General features: G+C 40.8%; 1 protein-coding gene across 35 annotated transcripts in view; it reads left to right on the top strand.

Annotated features, from left to right (window-relative positions):
• CREM (cAMP responsive element modulator) overlaps positions 1–22,535 on the top strand; it is an 85,663-nt gene extending 63,128 nt beyond the window's left edge. For 11 of the 35 annotated variants that reach the window (XM_073018852.1, XM_073018850.1, XM_073018847.1 and 8 more), the window contains 3 exons: positions 10,545–10,580; positions 16,952–17,108; positions 21,306–22,535. In XM_073018852.1, coding sequence (XP_072874953.1) covers positions 10,545–10,580; positions 16,952–17,108; positions 21,306–21,450 — 338 coding nt within the window. In that variant the 3' untranslated portion in view covers positions 21,451–22,535. Of the gene's footprint in view, positions 1–4,119; positions 4,288–4,678; positions 5,256–5,526; positions 5,635–10,544; positions 10,581–16,951; positions 17,109–21,305 lie in introns of those variants that run through there. The other 24 variants (XM_037986520.2, XM_073018849.1, XM_073018851.1 and 21 more) reach the window with 13 other exon arrangements.
• The last annotated feature ends 2,455 nt before the right edge of the window (positions 22,536–24,990 follow it).

The following is a 24,990-nucleotide window of genomic DNA, read 5'->3' as shown; positions in this document are numbered from 1 at the left end:
AACCATAGAATGTCTTGTTTATTCAGATCTCATTTTACTACTTTTTAACAGTTGAACATTTTTCTTCATGGAGGTCTTGCATATTCTTTCTTCAGTTGGTTCCTAAATGCTTTATGGGTTTTGTTGCCGTTACAATGGTACCTTATTTTTTATTGTATTTTCTCATTGTTGCTGGTGTAGAGAAATACAGATTATTTTAAGTCGATCTTTTATCTATTAACTTTGCTAAACTCTAATTCTAATAGTTTACTGATTCTTTGTGAATCGGTCTATGATCCTATGTGAATGTTTATACAAATAGTGATGTTTTATTTCCTTCCTTCCAATCTTTATTCCTCTTTTCTTTTTTTCTTTTCCTTAAATAATCATGGCCAGGAGCTGCAGTTTAAATGCAGCAAGGCCAGTGGGCATTCTTGTCTTCCTGAACTTAGTGGCAGTGTTGCCTGCCCGCCTTCTGCCTTCATCTCACTGAAGGGCTGTGTCAGCTGCTTTGTGGATTCTCAGTGCCTGTCTTGGCTGATGCCTCAGCAGTATTTAACACTGTCAACTTCTGCTTCCTCCACTTCCTGAGACTGTGTCCTCCTTGCTCTTCTCTCTCTGCTGCTTCTCCGTCAGTCTCGTTGCTGGGCGAAGCTTCCCTACCCCTGTCCTGAGTGTTTCAGTGATCTTCACGCTCGCTCCCCCACCCTCTTCCTGCTGAGCTCCCTCCCTGAAGGACTCCCTCCCACCCTGGCTTCAGTTCACTGTGACTATGTCCTGACTCCAGCTGGTTCCTTAGATGGCCCACACATACCTCTGATACAAATTCCTGAAACCCGCTGTTCCTATCTTCAGTGACCGACCACTACTATCCCACCTGGTGCTTGATGCCAGAAACCTGGGTGTTGTCCCTTATTCTCCCCAGTCTCCACTCAAAGTCACTGTGTAGATTCTTCTCCCTGGCTGAACCATACATGCTTCTGCCACTCCACGCCCCTCTGTCCTGGCCCTGGCCCTGGCCCTGGCCTGGGTGCTGTCCCTCTGACCCAGGCTACCCCTGTGGGCTGCAGTCTCCAGCAGCCACCAGAAGCTGGCTATTGTGGAATAGCTTTCTGATCCTCCTAATCATGCCAGAGGCAGCAGCTCCTTTCTTGGCTCAGTTTTTTGGGAATTGTTCCTGAAAATTCAGCTAGACTCTTCATTCCTCACAGTGATTCTGGGAGCCACTGATACTTCTTAAAAACCGCAGCTTCTTGCCCCCAACATCTCCATTACTGCATTGCACTGTGTTTCTTTTCTTTTCTTTTTTTTTCTTCTTCTTTTTTTTTTTTTTTTTTTTTGAGACAGAGTCTCACTCTGTTGGCCAAACTGGAGTGCAGTGGTTGGAACTCAGTGGTGTGATCTCGGCTCACTGCAACCTCTGTCTCCTGGGCTCAAGCATTTCTCCTGCCTCGGCTTCCCAAGTAGCTGGGATTACAGGCATGTACCACCACGCCCAACTAATTTTTGTATTTTTAATAGAGATGGGGTTACACTATGTTGGCCAGGCTGGGTCTCGAACTCCTGACTTCAGGTAATCCCCCCATCTCGGCCTCCCAAAGTGCTACAATCACAGGCGTAAACCACCGGCACCTGGCATCTGGGGTCTTTTTAATAAGGGCATTAATCCTGTTCACAAGGGTGCCACCCTCATGACCTTATCACCTCTCAGAGGTCCCACCTCCAAATACTATTGCATTGAAAGTTAGGATTTCAACAGAGGAAACTGGGCAGGGATACAAACATTCAGTCTATAGCATCCTCTCGAAAGCATCCATAAATGTCTGTGACCTGTTTAGACAAAGCCCCAAATCTTTCATGTGGCCCGAATCTTTGCTTAATCAAAGCCTTGCTTTCTTTAATAGCTGCCTACCTCTCCATTTCTCCCTCTTGTGTAATACAGCTCTTTATTTCATTTCCTGGGATAGGCTCTCTCCCTCCAGGGCCGCCTTCACACATACTGATTGCCTGATAAGAATACTTTCCCTGATTGTATGCCCTACTTGTGTTTCACCTTAAATGATTCTTCCTCCAGGAAGCCTTGCCTATCCTCCACATCTGGCTTAGGCAGCCCCCTGTGAGTTCCTGCTGTACTTCCTTGGGCACACATCATGTTGTATTGTGGCTCTGTGTGTCTTGGTAGATGGTAAGTTCTATTTGGACAAATACCTAGCACAGACCTTGGCATGTGATAAATGTTCAGTAAGCATTTACCAAATGAAAGTGAAATATTCTTCCTCTGAAAATGTGATTTGTTCCATGTGTGATTTGTTCTATGTGAGATTAACTGGTCCAGGGAATATATTAAAACTTTACTAAGAGCAGTAATCAACTAAGCAACCCATTTCCCTTCTTTCTTTCCTTCCTTGACTTTTTTTTCCACACCAGTATTTATTGAGCATCTATGTGCCAAAGAAATGCTGACGTAAAAATCAATTTCTTACTGATTTTCTGAAATTTGAAATAAAATTTCCTAATAGCATTCTTGGACCCAAACCCTCAGGTGTTGCTGGGACAGCAAAGAGTCCCTGCTGGAGCCCCAGATTGGGGTTGATGTCTAGGTCTAGGTGACCATCCAGGCTTTCTTACTTAGCCAATATATCTTCAGCTGAATTGAAACCCTAGCCCCCTTGTCAGGTATCCTGGAGAATTACTAGAAACATGGACACCCCCTGAAACTTTACCTCCTGAGCATCTGAGGTGTAAAGTCCTTACCTTTACTGGAAGATGATTAAATTAAATACAGCTAAAATGTGGTGGGATGTCCTTTCATTGACATAAGGTTGGGTTGAATTCTAATCATACAAGGGGAAAGGGCTTTGTACAACTCACTGATAAAAACAAAAGGTCGGCCAGGTGCGGTGTCTCACGCCTGTAATCCCAGCACTTTGGGAGGCTGAGGTGGGCGGATCACCTGAAGTCAGGAGTTCGAGACCAGCCTGGCTAACGTGGTGAAACCCCGTCTCTACTAAAAATACAAAAATTAGCCAGCCATGGTGGGCACCTGTAATCCCAGCTACTCAGGAGGCTGAGGCAGGAGAATCATTTGAACCCGGGAGGCGGAGGTTGCAGTGAGCCAAGACCGCACCTTTGCACTCCAGCCTGGGGGAGAATAGCGAGACTTTGTCTCAAAAAAAAAAAAAAAAAAAGACAAAAGGTCTCAGTGGCATGTCACTTATCTTTTTGCAGTGGAAATGCCCATAATTTTTTTCCAGGCTATGGTCTGTTCAGCGGTTGAACATTTGCCCATTTTTGTGTCTAACCTTATAATCACTGAATTTTCTATAATGATCCAGCTTTCTATGTGCTGAGCCTTCATTAAGTGATCCAAATAAAATTTGACATTTAAAAAAAATGTATAAATAGTAATTTTGATTTATTTATGAATTTTTAAAAATCACAAAAGTCTTTTCAGGTTGGTTTAATCTGGTAAAACAATGTATTAGATTGAATCAACATGAGACTGCTATTTTTGTGGGCCAAAAGGTCAAATATCAGCAAGTTCATGTGATTCAGTCTAGTAGTTATGGGGGAATACTACATAATACTTGCTCCATTGGCACAGTGAATTCTAAAAATTTCATGATCTACTCCCTTCAAGTGAAAGTAGCAAATTCTGTATCACCTTAGGAAGAGTTGGATTTTTTGATGGTGTAGCAAATAGCTCAGCAAATAAAAATGTGTTAAGTAAACACAGGTGGCTGGATATTTCTTGGTGAATTTAGAAGTGACTATGAAATATGGTATTTCTTTCCTGATAACCAATGTGTTTTTTTTTTTTTTTTTTTTTTTTTTTTTTATCCCCAAAGTTTAAATCTCCAAGTGTTTTTTTCCTCCTATAAGTTAGGAAAATATATAGCGTTTATTCTCACTATGTTTACCTGGAAACCTTGGACACAACAATAATAAAGAAGTAGCCCTGTAAGATACAATCATGTAACTTTTAGTGCTAAAAGAGACATTATTATTATTATTATTATTATTTTGCCAGAGCCCACCTCAAACAGATTTCTATGTAAAAATGAGAAATGAGCATTAAGATGGTTTATTACAGGAAGAGTTTTTATAGGGCTGGGGTTTCAGTGAGCTCGCCTGTGACAAAGCAAATTGATGGCAGTGATAGGCTAGTGATGTCATTGTGATGTCAGTCCTTCTGCTTATCCTGCACATGCTTGCTAATTTGGAACACTTTATGTTGAACTGTGGTAGAGGAAACAAGGCAGTTCTGTCTGCAGAAGCCCATTATGGCTGTAACTGGAGATGACACAGGTAAGAATGTTAAAGAGGGGTTTCAGTTAATTCTGCAGATTGTTTTGAAGTTTAGGAAGTATTCAGGAACATCTGAGTGTTTCAGAAAGTGTTACTCTCCTAGTCACTTAGGTTTAAGACTTTTTTGAAATACACATCTATATATATTCAGCTCTCTTTGTTAGGGCATCTTAGTGTGATTGTTTCTTTGCTCAATATTCTATTGCTTGCTTGACTGAGGCACTAATCCTTTCTTCCTCCCTCTGTCCTCCCTCCCCTCCTCCCCTCCCCCCCATCCCCTCCTCCCCTCCTCCCCTCTTCTCTTCCCCTTTCTTCCTCCCCTCCATCTCTGTGTCTCTCTTTCATGTGCATACCGTTCTGCCCTACTAAAATAAGCTGTTACTTCATCTGCAACCTGTTGCAAATTCAATCTAGCCGCAGGTTAAACATACAGTATATACTGTTCATGTTCTGATTTCGTTACTGTGGACAACTGCAGCTCCAAACAGAATAGGAAAAACCCGCGTGTTATGGATGTTTGTGTGCCTACTTGTTTCTTTCCTCCTGTATTTAAAATGGTCTGTTCAGCTAATTGAGTTCAAAGGGCTGATGTCATTACATTTCCTGGAATCGTGTTTCAGCAGGGGAAGTGGAAAAGTTAAACTCCAAGCGAGCTGCACATTGACGTCAGTTCCGAGTCATGTTGTGATTTAGTCAGTTCCTTTCTGTTTTGTAAAATGCTGCTGACAGATTTAGAGTTAACTGGCTCACCACTGCCTCTGCCTCCAAGCTCCCTTTTAGACTGAATAGCTTTTCTTGTTAGCCCTACTTTAACATTTCTTTTGAAGTGGGTATCTGCTTGAAGAGGGAAACACGTCACGAAACTGTAATGCATGAACAGAACTCAGGAGTTGTCTGGCCAGCTTAGTGGTAAGATCGAGCCTCCTACTGAGGCCGTCCCTGCACGCGCCTGGTGAGAAATGGACGGTGTATGTATAAGCTGGCGGGTTCTTTACTCTTACTCCATCTATAGGAACTTGCGATTCAGAGCGCTCTCTAGTGTTCAGTCAGGGAAGTGCTTGTCTTTTACTTACTCTCCCAGCCTCTGGTATTTAAATTTGTAATGGGTTATTTTTCACTAGGTTTGCTTTTCTCAGTAACAGATAGTGATTTCGAAAGACTTAGTTACTAATAACCTTTGTGTGCTTGCAGCGTTGTTTATTCAGTGGTCTTGTTTGTAATACAATACTGAATTTGCAGTTGAATTAAGAAAGAGTGGATGGTTTTAAACAACTTCACTACAATTTAGCTCTTCGAAGTTAATGGGTCTCAGCCCTCTTTCTGGATAGGAATACTGGATTGTCTTGAGTAAGTAAAACCTGTATTACATTGTTTTTAAAACTGTCTTGAGGAGCTTTTTTTTTTTTTTTTTTCCCTCAGAAGTTTTGTGAAGTTCTAGAGATGCTATAGACTGCAGAACTCAAATGATGAATTTATTTTAAGATATAGATGAACATCTCAAACACTGCATGTCATATGATTCTTAGAACCAGATGGCACTTTTGTACATATATTTATTTTCTAAAAATTATTGGTTTGTATCTTTCTTTACCAGGCCTTTCATTCCTATTCCCCTTTTGACTTGTCTAAGCATAAGACTCATAACAAAAAATAAATAAAATGATGTGAAAACGCTGTGTACCTTTTTTTTTTTTTTTTTTTTTTTTTTTTTTTTTTTTTTTTGAGCCGGAGTCTCGCTTTGTCGTCCAGCCTGGAGTGCAGTGCTGCGATCTGATCTCGGCTTACTGCAAGCTCCGCCTCCCGGGTTCACGCCATTCTCCTGCTTTAGCCTCGTGAGTAGCTGGGTCTACAGGCGCCTGCCACCGCGCCTGGCTGATTTTTTGTATTTTTAGTAGAGACAGAGTTTCACCGTGTTAGCCAGGATGGTCTCGATTTCCTGATCTCGTGATCCACCCGCCCGCCTCGGCAACGCTGTGTACTTCTAACCACTATTTATAAATAGATAAACGTTTTTGACATTTGTTTTTACAGAATGAACATAACATCCTTGAAAGATTTTTTCACAGTTTTACCAGTAATGCTACACATGATTGAATTTCCCTTTCGAATTTAAACTTACCAAAATGCTGAAACTTTAAGATGTCAAACAACAGAACACTTTTTCAAAAGACCTGATTTTGCCTTTGGAAATCATATTTTTAAAATCTGGTCAATTCTTACAGAATCAGTGCTACTTGAAAAATGAGTAATAAGTTTTATTTCATTTTTATTTGTTTATTTATGAGACAGAGTCTGGCTCTGTCGCCCAGGCTGGAGTGCAGTGGCACGATGTCGGCTCACTGCAAGCTCCGCATCCTGGGTTCACACCATTCTCCTGCCTCAGCCTCCTGAGTAGCTGGGACTACAGGTGCCCGCCACAACGCCTGGCTAATTTTTTTTTTTTTTTTTTTTTTGTATTTTAGTAGAGACGGAGTTTCACCATGTTCGCCAGGATGGTCTCGATCTCCTGACCTCGTGATCTGCCCGCCTCGGCCTCCCAAAGTGCTGGGATTACAGGCATGAGCCACCGCGCCTGGCCTCATTTTACTTTATTTTTTAAAGCCAAAAGAGCACAGGGTTAAGGGACTTTCTTAAAGGTATAGTAGAGTAGCTTTAGGAACCAGACTTCTAGGCTCTCAGTTCTGGGGTAACCCTGTGGATCAGCAGACCAAGTAGATTGAGCTAGATTAGTGGCTTGCAAACTTTTCAACCATGACCTACATTATATCACGACAAAGTGGACCTATGTGTATGTGTACCCTACATTTATATAAAACATGTTTCAGACATAATTCTTATCCTTAACAAAATATGATGTACCCATAATTCCTTTTCTGCCCTTTTTCTAAAATGCTTTTCTTGACCCATGACATTTACTTTATGACCCGTTAATGGTCTACAGCTTACAGTTTGAAAAACTCTAATCTAGACCGAAATCAGGCTCCTAGCACTAATGGCTGGCCTGGAAAAGATATTAGCATTTACTTACAGGATCATGAAATGAAATATAAAAAGTAAATGACTGGGCGCGGTGGCTCACGCCTGTAAACCCAGCACTTTGGGAGGCTGAGGCGGGCGGATCACAAGCTCAGGAGTTCAAGACCAGGCTGACCAACATGTTGAAACCCCGTCTCTACTAAAAATACAAAAATTAGCCAGGTGTGGCACGCACCTGTAATCCCAGCTACTCAGGAAGCTGAGGCAAGAGAATGGCTTGAACCCGGGAGGCAGAGATTGCAATGAGCCGAGATTGTGCCACTGTACTCCAGCCTGGGCAACACAGCAAGACTCTATCTCAAAATAAATAAATAACTGACTATAGTTTATGGGATTATATTATTGACTTTGTGGGGCATAAGTTACATTTTTATTAGAAATTGCCTTTTGTTTTATTCATAAACTGATTCTGTTAGCATAATTTCCTATCTTTTAGACTCTGAGTCTCACGTTGCATTCTGGCTGGATTTCTGAATTGTTAAACTTTCCAACAAATTTGGAAAATGTGTGTCTTAGTTAATATTTGATGCATGAGAATAAGGATATATATCATCTTTGCGAAAGGAGGCTATTAGCAATTATTTTTGCTTAGAAATATTTACATAAAAGAATAATTTGGAGGCCGGGCGTGGTGGCTCACACCTGTAATCCCAGCACTTTGGGAGGCCGAGGCGGGCAGATCACCTGAGGTCAGGAGTTCAAGACCAGCCTGGCCAACATGATGAAACCCCATCTCCATAAAAATACAAAAATTAGGCAGGCATGATGGCACATGCCTGTAATCTCAGCTACTCGGGAGGCTGAGGTGGAAGAATCGCTTGAACCCGGAAGGTGGAGGTTGCAGTGAGCTGAGATCGTGCCATTGCACTCCAGCCTGGGTGACAGAGCGAGACTCCATCTCAACAACAACAAAAAAGAATAATTTCATTTAGGTTGTGACAGCTTCTTGAAGTTGGTAGCTGAACAAGTTATAATCGCTTTGGAAGTGGAAATAACAAGGCATTTATCTACCTTAAGATTCAGTAAACCAAATCTGCAGGGTGAAATTGGAAATTACTCATGTTATTTTCCTACTACTTTTGAAAAATGTATAATGAAATGTAATTTGGAATATTTATTTCACTTTGCTCTGTTTTATTTGCCTGTATGAATATATTAGGCAAATATATTTATTCATTTATATTCTAACAAAATAATTAACTTTGCATTTATGTAAACTTTAAAATAAATCACCTAATGTTACAAATAAACATGAATACAAACTGTAGCAAGTGCTGTCAAATCAGATTGTGAGTGACACAGAAACATCTGGACATACAGGTTAAGGGATCAAGTAGGCCTCACTAGGAAACCATGTTCAAATGCTAAAAAAGGCAGTTTACAGGTATTCTCACTGATACATGCCCAGCTACACCCAGGTCAGACTGGGTAAATGACTTCCAATTTCACAAAGCTAGCAAGTAGTGAACCTGTTTGAGTCTTCAGAATCCTTGGGTTCTGTTCATAGCATATTAATGTGACTCCTCAAAACTCACCTGACATTGACACACGAATGCAGTGTCATGTGAGTACATGCTGCTACACACTGCTTATAAAACATATAAAATGAGGTTAGGTTAGCATCATTTTAAGTCATTAAAATGGCTTTTTTTTTTTTTTTTTTTTTTAAAGACAGAGTTTTACTTTTGTTGCCCAGGCTGGAGTACAGTGGCGTGATCTTGGCTCACTGCAACCTCCGCCTCCCAGGTTCAAGTGATTCTTCTGCCTCAGCCTCCCAAGTGGCTGAGATTACAAGCGCCCACCACCACGCCTGGCTAATTTTGCATTTTTAGTAGAAACAAGGTTTCACCATTTGGTCAGGCTGGTCTTGAACTTCTGACCTCAAGGGATCCACCTGCCTCAGCCTCCCAAAGTGCTGGGATTAAAGGCATGAGCCACCACAGCCAGCCTAAAATTGAATTTTTTATAGATTATTATTACTCTCAGAGGACAACAGAGCATATATTTGCTATTATATGGAACATTAAATTTCAGTGTTCATAATTTCCCATCTTTTTTATAGACTGACTCATAGATTTTCACATACTAAACAACTTTAAAAGGTCCCTTATGTATAACTTACTTAGCTGGACTGTGATAATAATTTCATAATGTATGCATATGTGAAAGCATCACATTGTACACTTGGAGTATATACAATTTTTGTCAATTACACCTCAAAGCTGAAAAGATTTTGGTGAGTTATCTATGCGGTCTATGTGTTACAGTGATTGTAGCAAATTTGAAAATGATCAGTGCTTAAATAGCTATTTGTATGTAGGATTTAATTTTCACGGAGAAGGGAACGTTTTTGGCAGTGTGGGACACCAGGCACGGAAATGTAGGATCTGGGTATTAGGAGCAGGTGGTGGTAGGGAGGAAGAGAACCACAGCAGTGGTGGTGATGTCAGCAGCTTACCAGAGCTAGGGATAGAAGCCCCCGACTTAGAAGTGTGACATCTAAGTTGACCTCTGCTGCTTACTTAAAGGTGTATTTAGGATTAGTGCCATGCTGTGAAATGGCGTATGAAAGCAGGAACTCTCTATACAAAAATATTTTTTATTCAGTCTTTGTGCTCAGTACTACAGATATCTTAATAAATAAGCAATTGAATAAAATCACCATCATTTGGAGGGTTGAGAAATCATTTCACTTTGGAATTTACCAGCATAGGTACTTGGCTGGGTTTCTTATTTATTTCTTTGTTTCCTACTCTCACTTGAGGTTTTTTTTCAGTTTTCTTCTTCCCAGTCTGATGAGAGTATATCTTTGGCCATTCGAGGTTCTATTATAAATGATTGCATACATTGAAAAGGACATCTTACATTATCTTTAATAATATATTCTCTAAAGGAATATAATGATATATAATTTTATAAGTTTTTAATAGGCATATTCTTTAACAAAATAAGGAATAAGAGCCATAAATTTTGATTCCTTGGGTTTGTTAGAAGGGAAACTCCAGGGGGAAATGGGTTTATGGATGTTATATGCGTTTTAACTAATATACATTGTAAGCATAATTTGGAACATTGTCTTTCAGAACCTAAGGAGGGGAAGAGGAAGGGAACTAACATTTGTGGAGTGCCTGCCATGTGCCAGGCACTGTGCTAGACACTTTGACATACATTATAGGGTTTATTGTGAGTACTAAATGAGATACTGTATCCCCATTTTACAGATGAGGAAACTGAACTTGCCCCAAGTCACATGGCTGGTAAGTGGCAGAGCTGGACTAGAACCCAGACTCCAAACCCCATGCTTTTTCTGCTGTACTGTATTTAAAGCTTGCAAAGAGAGGTATGAAGTTAATGACCAAAACTGAGAGTTCTAGGAATTTTCTTTTCCCATGAAATATTTGATACTGAACCTAAAAAAAAATTTTAAAAATGCTTTCATGTCAGGAGCTAGATGGAAACACATCATAATGAGAACGCCTTTGTTTTTAAAATGCTATGTTAGACTTATCTAAAGTGCATCTAAGTAAGATTTAAGAAATAATGCCTTTTATCAAGAAAGGCCACTTTGAAGAGACACATTGCATCTTGTAGGGCTTTCCATGCTAAAGGTTTAGCTATAATAATGCAAGTTTATAAGAAAGACTGCTTATTTTAAGCATTCCAAATGACAGCAGCCTTGTGCAAAACCCCAGGAAGTTCAAATTTTACTTCATACAGCACACATAAACTCATGAAACACCCATTATATGCCAAGTACTGTGCTAGATTCTAGGGGATTCTGGGGTTAAAAAGATACTATCCCTGATTTGTCTTAAAGTTTTTGCTTTCCTGAGAATAAAGTTAGTGTACAAATATCTTATAGTCTTTCTTCAATCATGATTGTTAGTTCCCCACTGATAACCCATATATTTTCAGAATATGAAAATTCTAGAATAAAAATAATTTGGACACTTTCAGTAGTTAAATGGGACAGGAAGTGGCCTTTATAAGAGTACAGGAATAGCAGTGTGTCATCAGAGAACGCAGGATGGTCTTTGAACTGTGATCCTTGGTATCTTATCTGCTTTAAATTTCCACTGAGTTCATATTATTGGAAATTTGAAGCTAACTAAGATAAATATTTTTTATAACTTGTTTTAAAATTAAAACTTGTGACATTTAGATTTTTTCAAAACAAGAGATTATCTTTGTATCTTTATTTTTTTAAGAGACAGGGTCTTGCTATGTTGCCCAGGCTGGACTTGAACTCCTGGGCTCAAGTGATCCTCATGCCTCAGCCTCTGAAGGAGCTGGGATTACAGGCATGAGCCACTGTGCACAGCTGTCTTTGCCCATATCTGTTAAAATGTACTTTACTAATAAGATCATATTTGAGTATATGGAATTTGTCCATTGACCATTAGAAGTATACCACTATATAGATCTGTTGGGATATTATAGAAATTTATGCAAATTCCTACTAATTTATACGAATTCCTGTTTCTGGCTTGAACTAATGCACTGTCATTTTTATTTTATTGAGGGAAGTAAAAGGAATATATGATACCTCTGAAAAATTATAATAAAACCCAGTCACCTAACATCTCAGAACTAATATATCTGAATATATCATCCCCTTCCAAGTTATTTTAAAGTGGTATTTTTTTCTGAGCTATTGCTCAAAATGTTTTTAAGAATTCTTAGTTTGGAATTGCCATTATCTTTCATGGTGCCAAATTTGGTCCCTTGAGGGTGGTTGTTGCTTCTGGAAACAGGCAAGAGTTGTTGAGAATCATTTGTGATAAATACAAGGCCAATGAATGAACTCCTTTTTTCTTTTCTTTTTTCCTTTTTTTTCTTTTTTTCCTGAGACAGGGTCTTACTCTGTCACCCAGGCTGGAGTGAAGTAGCATAGTCATGGCTTACTGCAGCCTCAACCTCCTGGGCTCACATGATCTTCCCACCTGAGGCCCTGGAACCACAGACGCATGTCACCACACCTGGTTAATTTTTGTATTTCTTGTAGAGATCGGGTTTCTCCATGTTGCCCAGGCTGGTCTTGAACTCCTGGACTCAAGTGAATCTCCCACCTTGGCCTTCCAAAATGCTGGGATTATAGGTGTAAGCCACCATGTCTGCCTTTGAACTGCATTTTTCACCTGTGACTATTCCCACCCACCCTTTTTTTTAAAAAAAAAAAAAAAAAAGTTTTTTGTGGCCGAGCGCAGTGGCTCACGCCTCTGATCCCGGCACTTTGGGAGGCCAAGGTGGGTAGGTCACGAGGTCAGGAGTTCGAGACCACCCTGGCCAAAATGGTGAAATCTCATCTCTACTAAAAATACAAAAATTAGCTGGGTGCGGTGGCAGGCATCTCTAATCCCAGCTACTCAGAAGGCTGAGGCAGGAGATTTTGCTTGAACCTGTGAGGCGGAGGTTGCAGTGAGCCGAGATTGTGCCACTGCACTCTACCCTGGGCAGCAGAGCAAGATTCCGTCTCAAAAAAAAAAAAAGTTTTTTTTTTTTTGTGTGTGTGTGTGTTTTTTTTTTTTTTTTTTTTTTTTTTTTTTTTTTTTTTTGAGACGGAGTCTCTCTCTGTCGCCCAGGCTGGAGTGCTGTGGCGCAATCTCGGCTCACTGCAAGCTCCGCCTCCCGGGTTCACGCCTTTCTCCTGCCTCAGCCTCCCGAGTAGCTGGGACTACAGGCGCCCGCCACTGCGCCCGGCTAATTTTTTCTATTTTTAGTAGAGACGGGGTTTCACCATGGTCTCGATCTCCTGACCTTGTGATCCGCCCGCCTCGGCCTCCCAAAGTGCTGGGATTACAGGCGTGAGCCACCGCGCCCGGCGTTTTTTTTTTTTTTAAACTAGCTTTTGTATATCATGGAACCATCCTGCTCTAACTTCATATTACAAGAAAACAGCAAATGTCTACAGAACTAGAGTGTAATGAGCCCCTCTCTACCTATTACTTTTACTGCACATCTGTGTGAGCAGTGTTTGGAAAGAACGATCCTAGACCGAGGTCCCTATCCATGCTGCCTGCACGTGTCAACCTGGTGTCATGTAAACTTCTCATTCATCACTGGCTATTGTTCCAATTTTAGAAGGCCTAGGTGGCCACCAGCTGTTCCATTGTTTCAGCCTTTATTACCCCATTACCTTCTTCCCTGGGTGTGGGTGAAGAGAGAAAAGAGGAGAACTATGTTATTCTCTGCTCCACTCCATCTCCTCTGACAATACGATGAAGATATTTTAAACATTCTGTTAAGTTAGTTTATAACTGGCTTAACGTGACTTTCTTAACTGTCTCAGAGCTATACAGTTTTGTATGACTTATTGAGTTGTCTGTGTATGCATTATTTTGAATAGTCACAAAAACAAATTTAGGACTTTTCTCAAGTTTATTCATATGCTGGTGATCATTAGTCACAATTAGGCCGGGCGTGGTGGCTCACACCTGTAATTCCAGCACTTTGGAAGGCCGAGGCAGGCGGATCACAAGGTCAGGAGATGGAGACCATCCTGGCCAACCTGGTGAAACCCCGTCTCTACTAAAAATACAAAAATTAGCTGGGCATGATGGCGTGTGCCTGTAATCCCACCTACTCGGGAGGCTGAGGCAAGATAATCACTTGAACCAGGGAGTAGGAGGTTGCAGTGAGCCAAGATCGCACCACTGCGCTCCAGCCTGGAGCCAGCAAAACTCCAGCCTGGAGTCAGCAAAACTCCGTCTCAAAAAAAAGAATTATTATTACCTATCACCAATGTTTTAAAATTACATGTAGAAGGAAAAGGCAGTACAACCTTATAAATGATATTTTTATTAATTCTATGAAAATCTTTAAGTGAGCTTCCTTGAAAGCCACGTTTTTAACTGTTGTATTCTTTCACCTAATTCTCAAGCCTTAGAAGGCAAAAATCTGGCATATACCCAAATAGAAGCACATAAATCAGTTAATCTTTGTTTAACTGTTTTAAACAAAGTTTCAGTGATAATATCCTATTTAGCTGACAAAGTATTTGTCTCCCATGGGTAACATTTCACTTCTTTTTTTTTTTTTGAGACGGAGTCTTGCTCTGTCGCCCAGGCTGGGGTGCAGTGGCCGGATCTCAGCTCACTGCAAGCTCCGCCTCCCGGGTTTACGGCCATTCTCCTGCCTCAGCCTCCCGAGTAGCTGGGACTACAGGCGCCCGCCACCTCGCCCGGCTAGTTTTTTGTATTTTTTAGTAGAGATGGGGTTTCACCGGGTTAGCCAGGATGGTCTCGATCTCCTGACCTCGTGATCCACCCATCTCGGCCTCCCAAAGTGCTTATTCAATGGGTATAAAACATTTCTATGAAATACAGAAATGCTGTATTTTCCTCTTTTGATTGTAATTTAGTTCAGACAATTGTTAATAGAATTTGATAACTTGTTTAAGAAATCTTTTTTCTTGCACTTAGCTTTGAGAGAGCATATATTTTGTAATGTCTCATCGGAGTGACAAACTAACTCTGGACCATACGTTTCAATGTTGAAGCGTTGGTGGTAGAAACGTTTTATCACTCGAATCCATCTGTCTTTTCTAGGAAGCTATGTTTCTTGAAGTAGACAAATTCTGAATATAAATTAGGAAACTTTGAGAACTTACTTTTAGTATTTTATCTGAATACTAAGTAAATATTAAACCCTGTCTTTTTTTTTTTTTTTTTTTTTTTTGAGACGGAGTCTTGCTCTGTCACCCAGGCTGGAGTGCAGTGGCCAGATCTCAGCTCACTGCAAGCTCCTCCTCTCGGGTTCACGCCATTCTCCTGCCTCAGCCTCCCGAGTAGCTGGGACTACAGGCACCCGCCACTTCGCCCGGCTAGTTTTTTTTTTGTATTTTTTAGTAGAGACGGGGTTTCACCGTGTTAGCCAGGATAGTCTCGATCTCCTGACCTCGTGATCCGCTCGTCTCGGCCTCCCAAAGTGCTGGGATTACAGGCTTGAGCCACCGCGCCCGGCCAAACCCTGTCTTTTAACTCTATGGTTATACTATGCTTAGACAATACTTTTAAATGAATATTTACAAATGTATTATTTTTCCTAGGAAACCTAAGAAAGACAAAAATTATCTTTCCCCAGAGAAACTAGGTTTAAGCAGAGCTTTGCTGGGTTTTTGTTGTTGTTCTTTTTTTTTTTTTTTTTTTTTTTTTTTTTTTACTGAAACTGCAGTGAGCTCAATTCCTTCCAGTGCTTCAATCATTTTCTAGTAATGAGAATTGCACTTAAAGACATTCAGTGACTGTTTCAGGCATGATATGTAGTATAGGAAAATCTCTAAACTGAAACATTCACAGGATGGAGATATTCTTCTTCATGGAAATGTTTGCAGTGGTGTGCTACAGTCAGCTCCTGCTGGCTTGTTAGAGCCTATTGTTAAATTTTCAGGCCGGGCGTGGTGGCTCACGCCTGTAATCCCAACACTTTGCAAGGCTGAGGCGGGTGGATCACTTTAGGTCATGAGTTCAAGACCAGCCTGGCCAACATGTCAAAACACGATCTCTACTAAAAATACAAAATTAGCCAGGCATGGTGGTGCACACCTGTAATCCCAGCTACTTGGGAGGCTGAGATACAAGAATCACTTGTACAGGGGAGGTGGAGGTTACAGTGAGCCAAGATTACACCACTGCACTCCAGCCTGGAGCCACTGAGTGAGACTCTGTCTAAAAAAAAAAAGCCGGGTGCGGTGGCTCATGCCTGTAATCCCAACACTTTGGGAGGCCGAGGTGGGAGGATCACGAGGTCAGGAGATCGATTTCATCCTGGCTAACACGGTGAAACCCCATCTCTACTAAAAATACAAAAAATTAGCCGGGCGTGGTGGTGGGCACCTGTAGTCCCAGCTAATCGGGAGGCTGAGGCAGGAGAATGGCGTGAACCCTGGAGGTGGAGCTTGCAGTGAGCTGAGATTGCGCCACTGCACTCCAGCCTGGGCAACAGAGCGAGACTCCGTCTCAAAAAAAAAAAAAAAGAAAAAAAGAAAATGTCAGTACCTTTGTGAGCTGGTTGTAAAACAACGATTATTAAAAATTAAATATATGTATGCACACACACAATTTATTTACACATTAAAAACGTTAGTACTCAAAACTCCTAATTTCTAAGTATTTTCTCTGTGCTCTGTGGGTATTGGCATCTGTTTTGTCTGTATGCTGTGTGCTTACTACGTGTATGTCTTTCCAACTCTATGATCAGCAAAGTCACCTTGGCAGCTTGAAATTGGCCATGGTGGAAGTATTTACACCATGAGAATTATCGGAACACTACACATCAGGGCTTTTTCATTGTTTTCCCCTGAGGACTGTTTATTAAATATTTATTAGCACACCACTGATTTTAAGCTAAATGAGCACCTGTGAGCTTTTGCATTTGATAAAAACCTGTCTAAAATGCATTAGGACACTTTTCTCCTTTAATATTTAGAGCGTGCTGAATATCATTGTTCTAAGTGCTGAAGAAGATCTTTAATACTTGAGATTGCTATAATGCTCAGAATAATTATCTTAAACATTACAAGATCACCTCTTATGAGATGTCAAAAGCATACTGTTTCCAGGTCAGTTTTATGTAAAATGCCAAATTATGAATTCTTTATATAAGCTCGAAATATTTTGTTTTACTGCAGCTGCCACTGGTGACATGCCAACTTACCAGATCCGAGCTCCTACCGCTGCTTTGCCACAGGGAGTGGTGATGGCTGCATCACCCGGAAGTTTGCACAGTCCCCAGCAGCTGGCAGAAGAAGCAACACGCAAACGAGAGCTGAGGCTAATGAAAAACAGGTGAGATGTTTCACAGGGAATCGGTAACTTCTAGAACACTTTTTAAAAATTACAATTTTCACTGGGTGCGGTGGCTCACGCCTGTAATCCCAGCAGTTTGGGAGGCTGAGGCAGGCGGATCACAAGGTCAGGAGATAGAGACCATCCTGGCTAACACAGTGAAACCCCGTCTCTACTAAAAAATACAAAAAAATTAGCTGGGTGTGGTGGCGGGCGCCTGTAGTCCCAGCTATTCGGGAGGCTGAGGCAGGAGAATGGCGTGAACCTGGGAGGTGGAGCTTGCAATGAGCCGAGATCGCGCCACTGCACTCCAGCCTGGGCGACAGAGCGAGACTCCATCTCAAAAAATAATAATAATAATAATAAAATAAATATTAATAAATAATAATAATATATTAATAAGCAATAAAAATAAATTCCAGTTTTCAGCCAGGCGTGGTGGCTCACGCCTGTAATCCCAGCACTTTGGGAGGCTGAGGCGGGCAGATCACACGGTCAAAGGATCGAGACCATCCTGGCCAACATGGTGAAACCCCGTCTCTACTAAAAATACAAAAATTAGCTGGGTGTGGTAGTGTGTGCCTGTAATCCCAGCTACTTGGGAGGCTGAGGCAGGAGAATCACTTGAACCTCGAAGGCGGAGCTTGCAGTGAGCCAAGATCAGGCCACTGGACTGCAGCCTGGGTGACAGAGTGAGACGCAGTCTTTAAAAAAAAAGAAAAAGATTACAGTTTTCATAAGCTGTTTCTCCCAAGTTACATGTTATGTGGCATTTCATGTAAGTTTGTGCTCTGTGTGTGTTATTAGTTTGTATTCTAGTCAGAATTCCTGGCTGTTAACTATTTCATCATCAGGAATTACATCCCTATGTTGTAAGGGTAGTGTTCAAAAGATACAGTAATTTTTTAAAATAATGATCAAAGGACTTCATGAGAAACAAAGAGCTATTTTGTATTTAGTATTTGCTTTGTGAAGTAGATGATAAGTCGAATTTTTTAGCTTCTCTGAGCAAAATAAATTGAAGTGTAAGTGAAGCATTTCTTTTTGACATTTTCTACCTATAGTTTCCTTTTGTCTATTTTGTAACTTTTTTCCTCGATTACACTGAAATACATATTTAATATGATAAATTCTAGTCAAGTGCAAATACAAAATAACAAAAAGAATTAAAATCATCCATGGCTCTAATCACTTAGGATACCTCCTATTATAGTCTATGTACTTCCAGTCAGCTGTCATTTTCTCTCACTTTTTCTTGCTCCATAACTCTGTAATTTTATTTTTTAAGCAACATATTATAAAATGCTATTTTCTAAAACTTTTTAAAAATTAAAACATAAAATTTTATTTAACTTGTATATTATTTCTTGGTTTAGTTTTTATTATGGATAATGGTGCAAATTAATCTGATTTTCAAAAGGAACAGAATTGTCTTAGAGTTTCCCAGTAGTCTTGTCACCTTAGTCCTAAGTGTCAAATAATGTCCTCATTGTGTGCAGCCAGGACAGAGGCTCAGCAGTGTTTGTTATCAAGGGTCCAGGCTCCCGCTCCCGGCTGTGTCATCTTCAGCATGTATCATTCATTCTCATGATCACAGCGTGGCTGCTGAACCTCTAGCCATTGCCTCAGACAGGAAGAAGGAAGAAGGGCTAGAGCCAAATATTGGGGCTAGCTGAGGTCTGGCTCAACTGCAAACGTTTCCTGGAAGACCCTCCCAGCAACTTTCACCTACATTTCATTGGCCAGAAATAGGTCTTTAGTCCCTAGCTGTATGGGATTCTGAGAAAGGTTTATTTTCGCTTTCTAAATCTCAGTTTCAGAGCAAGACAAGAGAAAAGCAGATGATACCTGGCTGTTAGGTTGCTCATTATCTGTTTAGCAGGTTTTAAGTGCTTTGTTCTACTGTGTCTTTAATGCTTACATGAGAGTAGGTGATTATTATGCCCAGTTTACGGATGAGGACCAGAAGTTCAGAGATGTTAAAGTTGGTCAAGATCACATGGCCCAAACTGGGCAGAACCAGCGCAACCAGGCAGTCTTTATTCTAGAGCCTGTCCTCTATCCCAGCATCGGGCACCCCGAAAATACCCCATGATAACCTGCAGATTTCACTTCCTGGGAAAGTGTGTAGGCTTTAGTCTTTCACAGATAGATCTCTTACATATTCTCTTTTTATTCTTTGGTTCGTATCTCTATTCGATATTTCATTATATCACATTTCTGCCAATCCAGCAACAGTTTTTATTTCTTTCCAGCCTTGTCAGAGTTTCTTCTTTGCCTTGCATTTCCTCTCCGTGCTGAGGATATACTCAGACACATGCAAGCCTGAAAACTGAGCTCACTATTAATAGAAGAAACAGGTGTTTTCCATGGCTGAGGAGTACTTAGGAATGTACCATCTACTGATATGATCGGGGAAAGCTTTGTGCCTGGAATATTTTGACTCTAGTAATATGTGTGTCTGTGTGTGCACACACACACATGCACACTCAAATGTAAAATATGAAGTATGAATATTTATAATAGCTTGGTAAATAAAATGTTAAAGATTAAACACCCACAACACTACTATTAGGTCTTTAAATTTTTCATTTAATGGTAAGCCTGTTTTGTAAAATGACTATCTTCCTTCTAGGTCTAGAATTTAATATAATTTACTCATGAAAACCTTGGTATTCATAAATGAATTTCAGTTCCTTTGTGGAAAAGAGTTGAATTATGTTCCCAAAGTGGCAAATGTGTGTTTGGATTTATTCTTAACTTTTCCAATTGCATCATTTAGATTAAATTAGTCACTATAACATTCAGTTCAGTTTTACATTTTAAATTTTTTTTGTTAACCAGCTGAGAAGTCTGAGAACTTTGTTCGTTCACAGGGTGAGTCCACTGTTCCTGGCTAGGAAGCAGGGGTCAATCTTTTCCTGCAGTTCATTTGGATTGAAGGTTCTTTGCTGACTCTTGCTTCCACAGTGAAAACACAGATATCCAGTCAGTGAGAGTCAGCTATCTTAAAAAAAAAAAAAACCATGTATACATCACATGTGGTTCAGGATGCTAATTGGCATTATAGAAACTGGCGTTTAGACATTCAACACTGCTTTTGTTAACCTATTTGAATGATAATATATGTTTCAGTGTAGGCTTTTTTGACATGAACGGTGATCTACCTCAAAGGCAGTTATTCTGGAATTGAATCCTCCAAAATGAGGCCAATCAAAGGGTATCTTCTACAGAGGAGTTAAGGGAAGTGGTTGCCGTCCCTCCCACCCTGAAAAAAAGAAAAAGAGAAAATGTTGGCTCTACTTATTGTTTTGGTGGGGTTATGTATGAAAATGACTAACTCAACTCATCTGTTGGTGTTGTTGCTTTGGCTACTGGTCTGTTCCTTCATTTGGGGCTTATTAGTGCTTTAAAATTCAACATATTGGATATTAAATGCATGTGATGAGGAAACAGTCTTGAAATATGCCCGGAGTTACTCAGTAGCTTCTTTTTTATAATTTTAATTGTGGTGGTCTCACATTTGTGGGTTTAAATTGTCTGAGTTATTGAGTGTTGTATTTTGTAGCCCCTGTCTTTAATTTTCAGAAGCACTGTCCATTTCATTTTGGTTTATAAAAATGCACATCTTTTGTTTTTTGTTACGATTTATCCATGTTGTGTTTTCTAGCCAATAAACTGTGTCTTGCAGTCACAGTTGATCTTGTTTTACTGAGATTTAGTTTTGAAGACTAAAAATCTCCAGTGTTGATATTTAAGGTTTTTGAAGATTAATTCTTATAATCATTTTTGATCGCATAAAATTGACTTATTATGTTGGAGTATGTGCCTTTTGAGAGACAAAAAAATTAAGAGAATTGAAAGGATCTATAAATGTTTTTGTAGAAATTCCATTTGGGGATGTGGTCCTATTGTAGTTTACTGAAAACAGTTCTGGTCATTGTTATCAGTGGAATGTGTGCCCTAAGAAAACACCATTTGTGATGAATGCTGGGCAAACTGTGTTCTCAAGTCATTCCTGTTGTCTGATGGTTATCTTACAAAAAGCATGTGCTTGGTTATGTTTGTTATGTGGCTTTGTACAGTCCTTACCTAGGATCGATTGGCTGTTGAGTTCGGGGGGCAGAAGTGTACTGACCCACTGTGGATTGTGTTGGAAGGCTGTTCCTGTAGTCATTTGCCTTGTGTTGGTTCCAGGGAAGCTGCCCGGGAGTGTCGCAGGAAGAAGAAAGAATATGTCAAATGTCTTGAAAATCGTGTGGCTGTGCTTGAAAACCAAAACAAGACTCTCATTGAGGAACTCAAGGCCCTCAAAGATCTTTATTGCCATAAAGTAGAGTAACTGTCTTTGACTTGGACCTTGTTTACTGTGAACTCTAATCAAGGCAGGAGATGCAGCAGTCCTACTTATTGCCATGTGGACTTGTGGAAAGGACACGTGTGACCCTTAAGAATCCAGTTCGGATTAGTGTTTGAAATTGAATTGGGAATGTTGTTCCAGGATGTGGAATGCAGCTGTGATCACACTTACCGAGCTTACTTTGACCTGTTTGTCAATAGCATGCAAAAAATGCTTTGTTTGCCCTTTGCTTCTGCTTTTTTCAGGGAAGCTGCCAAAGAATGTCGACGTCGAAAGAAAGAATATGTAAAATGTCTGGAGAGCCGAGTTGCAGTGCTGGAAGTCCAGAACAAGAAGCTTATAGAGGAACTTGAAACCTTGAAAGACATTTGTTCTCCCAAAACAGATTAGTAGAAATATTTAACTATGAACTGAAGACAGCATGTATAGTTGCTTTTGAAGGAATACAGTATATAGCTGGCAAGAATGGTGGCTTCTTTTCTTTGTATCATTCATCTTCTTTAATCTCTTAACATTCCTAAAATGCTTCACTGTACATAGTTAAGTCATAGCTATAACTTCAAATTTTTTAAAAGAGACAAACTAAAAAATGTATGTAACAGATTCTTAAAACGCAATATTTGTAAGGCTTGTTCCAATGCCACATACTTGCAGCTCCCATTCTCTGTCATCAGTAGTGTCCTATGCAATAAAATTATTTGCAGGTCTTTAAATCATTTTAGGAAAGGATGATCAAAAATAATGCATCCAGCAGTACAATGAAAGTAAACCACAAAAAAAAATACCTCAGGAAAGAATAGAAAGAAAGTCTATCTAATGGCATGCCTATATGAGAAGAATAGCCTAGATATGAATATACGGCATTTGCAGATTTTTATATTAGTTGCTTTGTTAAAAAAAAAAAAAAAAAAAAAAAAAGAGATTGTATTGCTGTCCTTGAATGCAATAGTCAGAGTTTTTAATAGAACCATGTTGGTTGCACTTTGTAGTGTTTGGTGCTCATTTAAATATCTGAACATTTACTACAGTTTTTAACTGTATTGTGTAACATAAAAGATCTTGCAGAAGTTCTTAGTGTCGGTTTAATATTAACTAATGAAAGTGATGACATATTTTTTCTATCTGGAGTGAGCCTGTTAGGATCACATTGCATACCTTCCGGGTACAAGTCAGTTTCTACACTGGGTGCTGATCCTTGCATGCACCCTTTCTACCATCCCATGGTGGGGATGGCCGCAGGCTGTGCACTCAGAAGAAAAGAATGGCTGTTCGCGTTTCGGCCTTTGTGATGGCCTGAGACTATCTGTAGGTGGTCTGGAGCTGTCTGGCTGGTGGCCCCCTATTTTGCCATTTAGCGAACAACCACAGAAATTTTAAAAACAAAAGCATCCCAAGATTTTTTCATTTCAAAAAGCCTCAAAGTCCACATTAGATCAGCTGAGGTTCATTACAGTCAAAGCCAAAGCCGCAGTGTGATCTACGTTTCTACGTTTCATCTTGTTTTAATAATAAAAAGCTTCAGGAAACAAGCCCAAAGCCCTCACCACAGGATGCTCTGTTCTCTCTCATTCCCTGACATTTCTTGATTGTCTGCTGCGTGCTGGACTCTGCTGTGTTTCCTACTGTGACTTCTGCTTTAAGGATGTCCCCACCCCACCCCCCAGTTTCAAGAGTAGATCTGGTCAGTGTGGTGGGAGATAGAAAATTGGGAGGTGGTTTGTGGAGCATCCAGCTGCTGCTTCTCCTGTACCACTGGAATTCTTTCCCTTATCTGTCGCTCCCAGCAAGTAGGGCATGTCATTGTTGGCTTTCTTTAAAAATATGTATTCTCCCTTCAGAGTCGGAGCTCTGAATTTTCTTTCTTTCTTTCTTTCTTTCTTTTTTTTTTTTTAAGACAGAGTCTTGCTTTGTCGCCCAGGCTGGAGTGCAGTGGCGTGATCTCAACTCACCACAACCTCCACCTCCCGGATTCAAACAATTCTCCTGCCTCAGCCTCCCAAGTAGCTGAGATTACAGGCATGCGCCACTACATCCAGCTAATTTTTCTATTTTTAGTAGAGATGAGATTTCACCACGTTGGCCAGGCTGGGCTCAAACTCCTGGCCTCAAGTGATCCACCTGCCTTGGCCTCCCAAAGTGCTGGGATTACAGATGTGAGCCACTGCACCCGGCCTGAATTTCTTTTATCTCAATTTTTGTCTTCTCTTCTACAGAGAAGATGAGGAAAGAAGACAAGGAAGAAAAAGGAAAGGAAAACTCCAGGTTTCAGATGCGGGACAGTAGGGCCTTGCACTCACTCATCTGCCCAGTCAGTTGCTGTACATCAACGGTGTGGCTGGGGTGGATGGACACACAGTGGGGGCACAAGGATCAGCAGGCAAGATGTACAAAGTTGGAGATGATGCTCGCTACATGTTAGAATTCTAGAAAGATGCAGCTGGGGGTTAAATAGGAGACTTCATGTGGTAAGTGGATTTTGAACTGGGCCTTGAAGTGATTGACAGTGCTGGGGCAGGGGGTTGGTACTTAGGGAATACAGAGCACACACACTGCTCCAAGGAGCTTGGGTCTGGAGGATGAGAGAGGCCAAGTTAGTTCTCACCCAAGAGTTAGTTTCATTTGAAAATTGGGGAAGACAGAATGAATGTGCGCGTGCATGTGTGTACTGTAGTCTGTAAAAGAGGTTATATTATTTCAGAGGAAAGGGGCTCTATCCAATTTCTTGGGATCACCAGCAACAGAAGTCCCCCTTCCCAAACCCAGTGGTTTAAGCAATAAGGAAATACACTACCTTGCAAAACAAGAAGTCCAGTGGTAAGAAATTCCAGGCTTGCTAATTTAGTGACAACAGAGTCATCACGACCAGACCCTGCCTCCTCATTCTTTTCCCTCTACCTGCTGGTTCCCCTGACCTAATATTGCTGCCACAGTCCCAGGCATCAGAAATCGGAAAGACAACACCCTTTTTGGAGGGTACTTTTTTTTTGGTTGGTTTTTTTGTTGTTTTTTTGAGACTGAGTCTCACTCTGTCACCCAGGCTGGAGTGCAATGGTGTGATGTCGGCTCACTGCAACCTCCACCTCCCAGCCCAAAGACTGGGCTGAAAGGCACTGGGTTGCTCATGAGGATTCCACCCCTAGGGTTGGGGAGCTTCCAGGCTCGGGGGAAGCATATGGCCATCAATGTCGAATAAAACTGGGCTTCTGGAAGAATGGCGTGTAGACACTGGGGACGTCTGGCGCTGGGACTGAGTGAGCGCTTACCCTGTTCAAGAAGTGAGGAACAGCTTGTGAGAGGCTGGGGCTTGAGCCACGCTCCCAGACATGCACGGGAACTCTTATTCTTGTTCATGAAATGCATCTCTGAAACCAAGCTTCTGCTACCAAAATAGCACCATTTGACAGCAGTGCTTTCAGCCTTACAGCAGATACTGCCTACGACCTCTCCCTCAACAGAACCAGCAGTAGGGGAAGCTTTGCAGGGGGGAACATTGCACATCTCACACACCCGTGCGTGCGGGAT

This window comes from Chlorocebus sabaeus, chromosome 9 (genome assembly GCF_047675955.1).
Source record: "Chlorocebus sabaeus isolate Y175 chromosome 9, mChlSab1.0.hap1, whole genome shotgun sequence".
Taxonomy (NCBI): Eukaryota; Metazoa; Chordata; class Mammalia; order Primates; family Cercopithecidae; genus Chlorocebus; species Chlorocebus sabaeus.
Note: the sequence above shows the minus strand (reverse complement) of the source record. Positions and strands in the feature narration are given on the sequence as shown.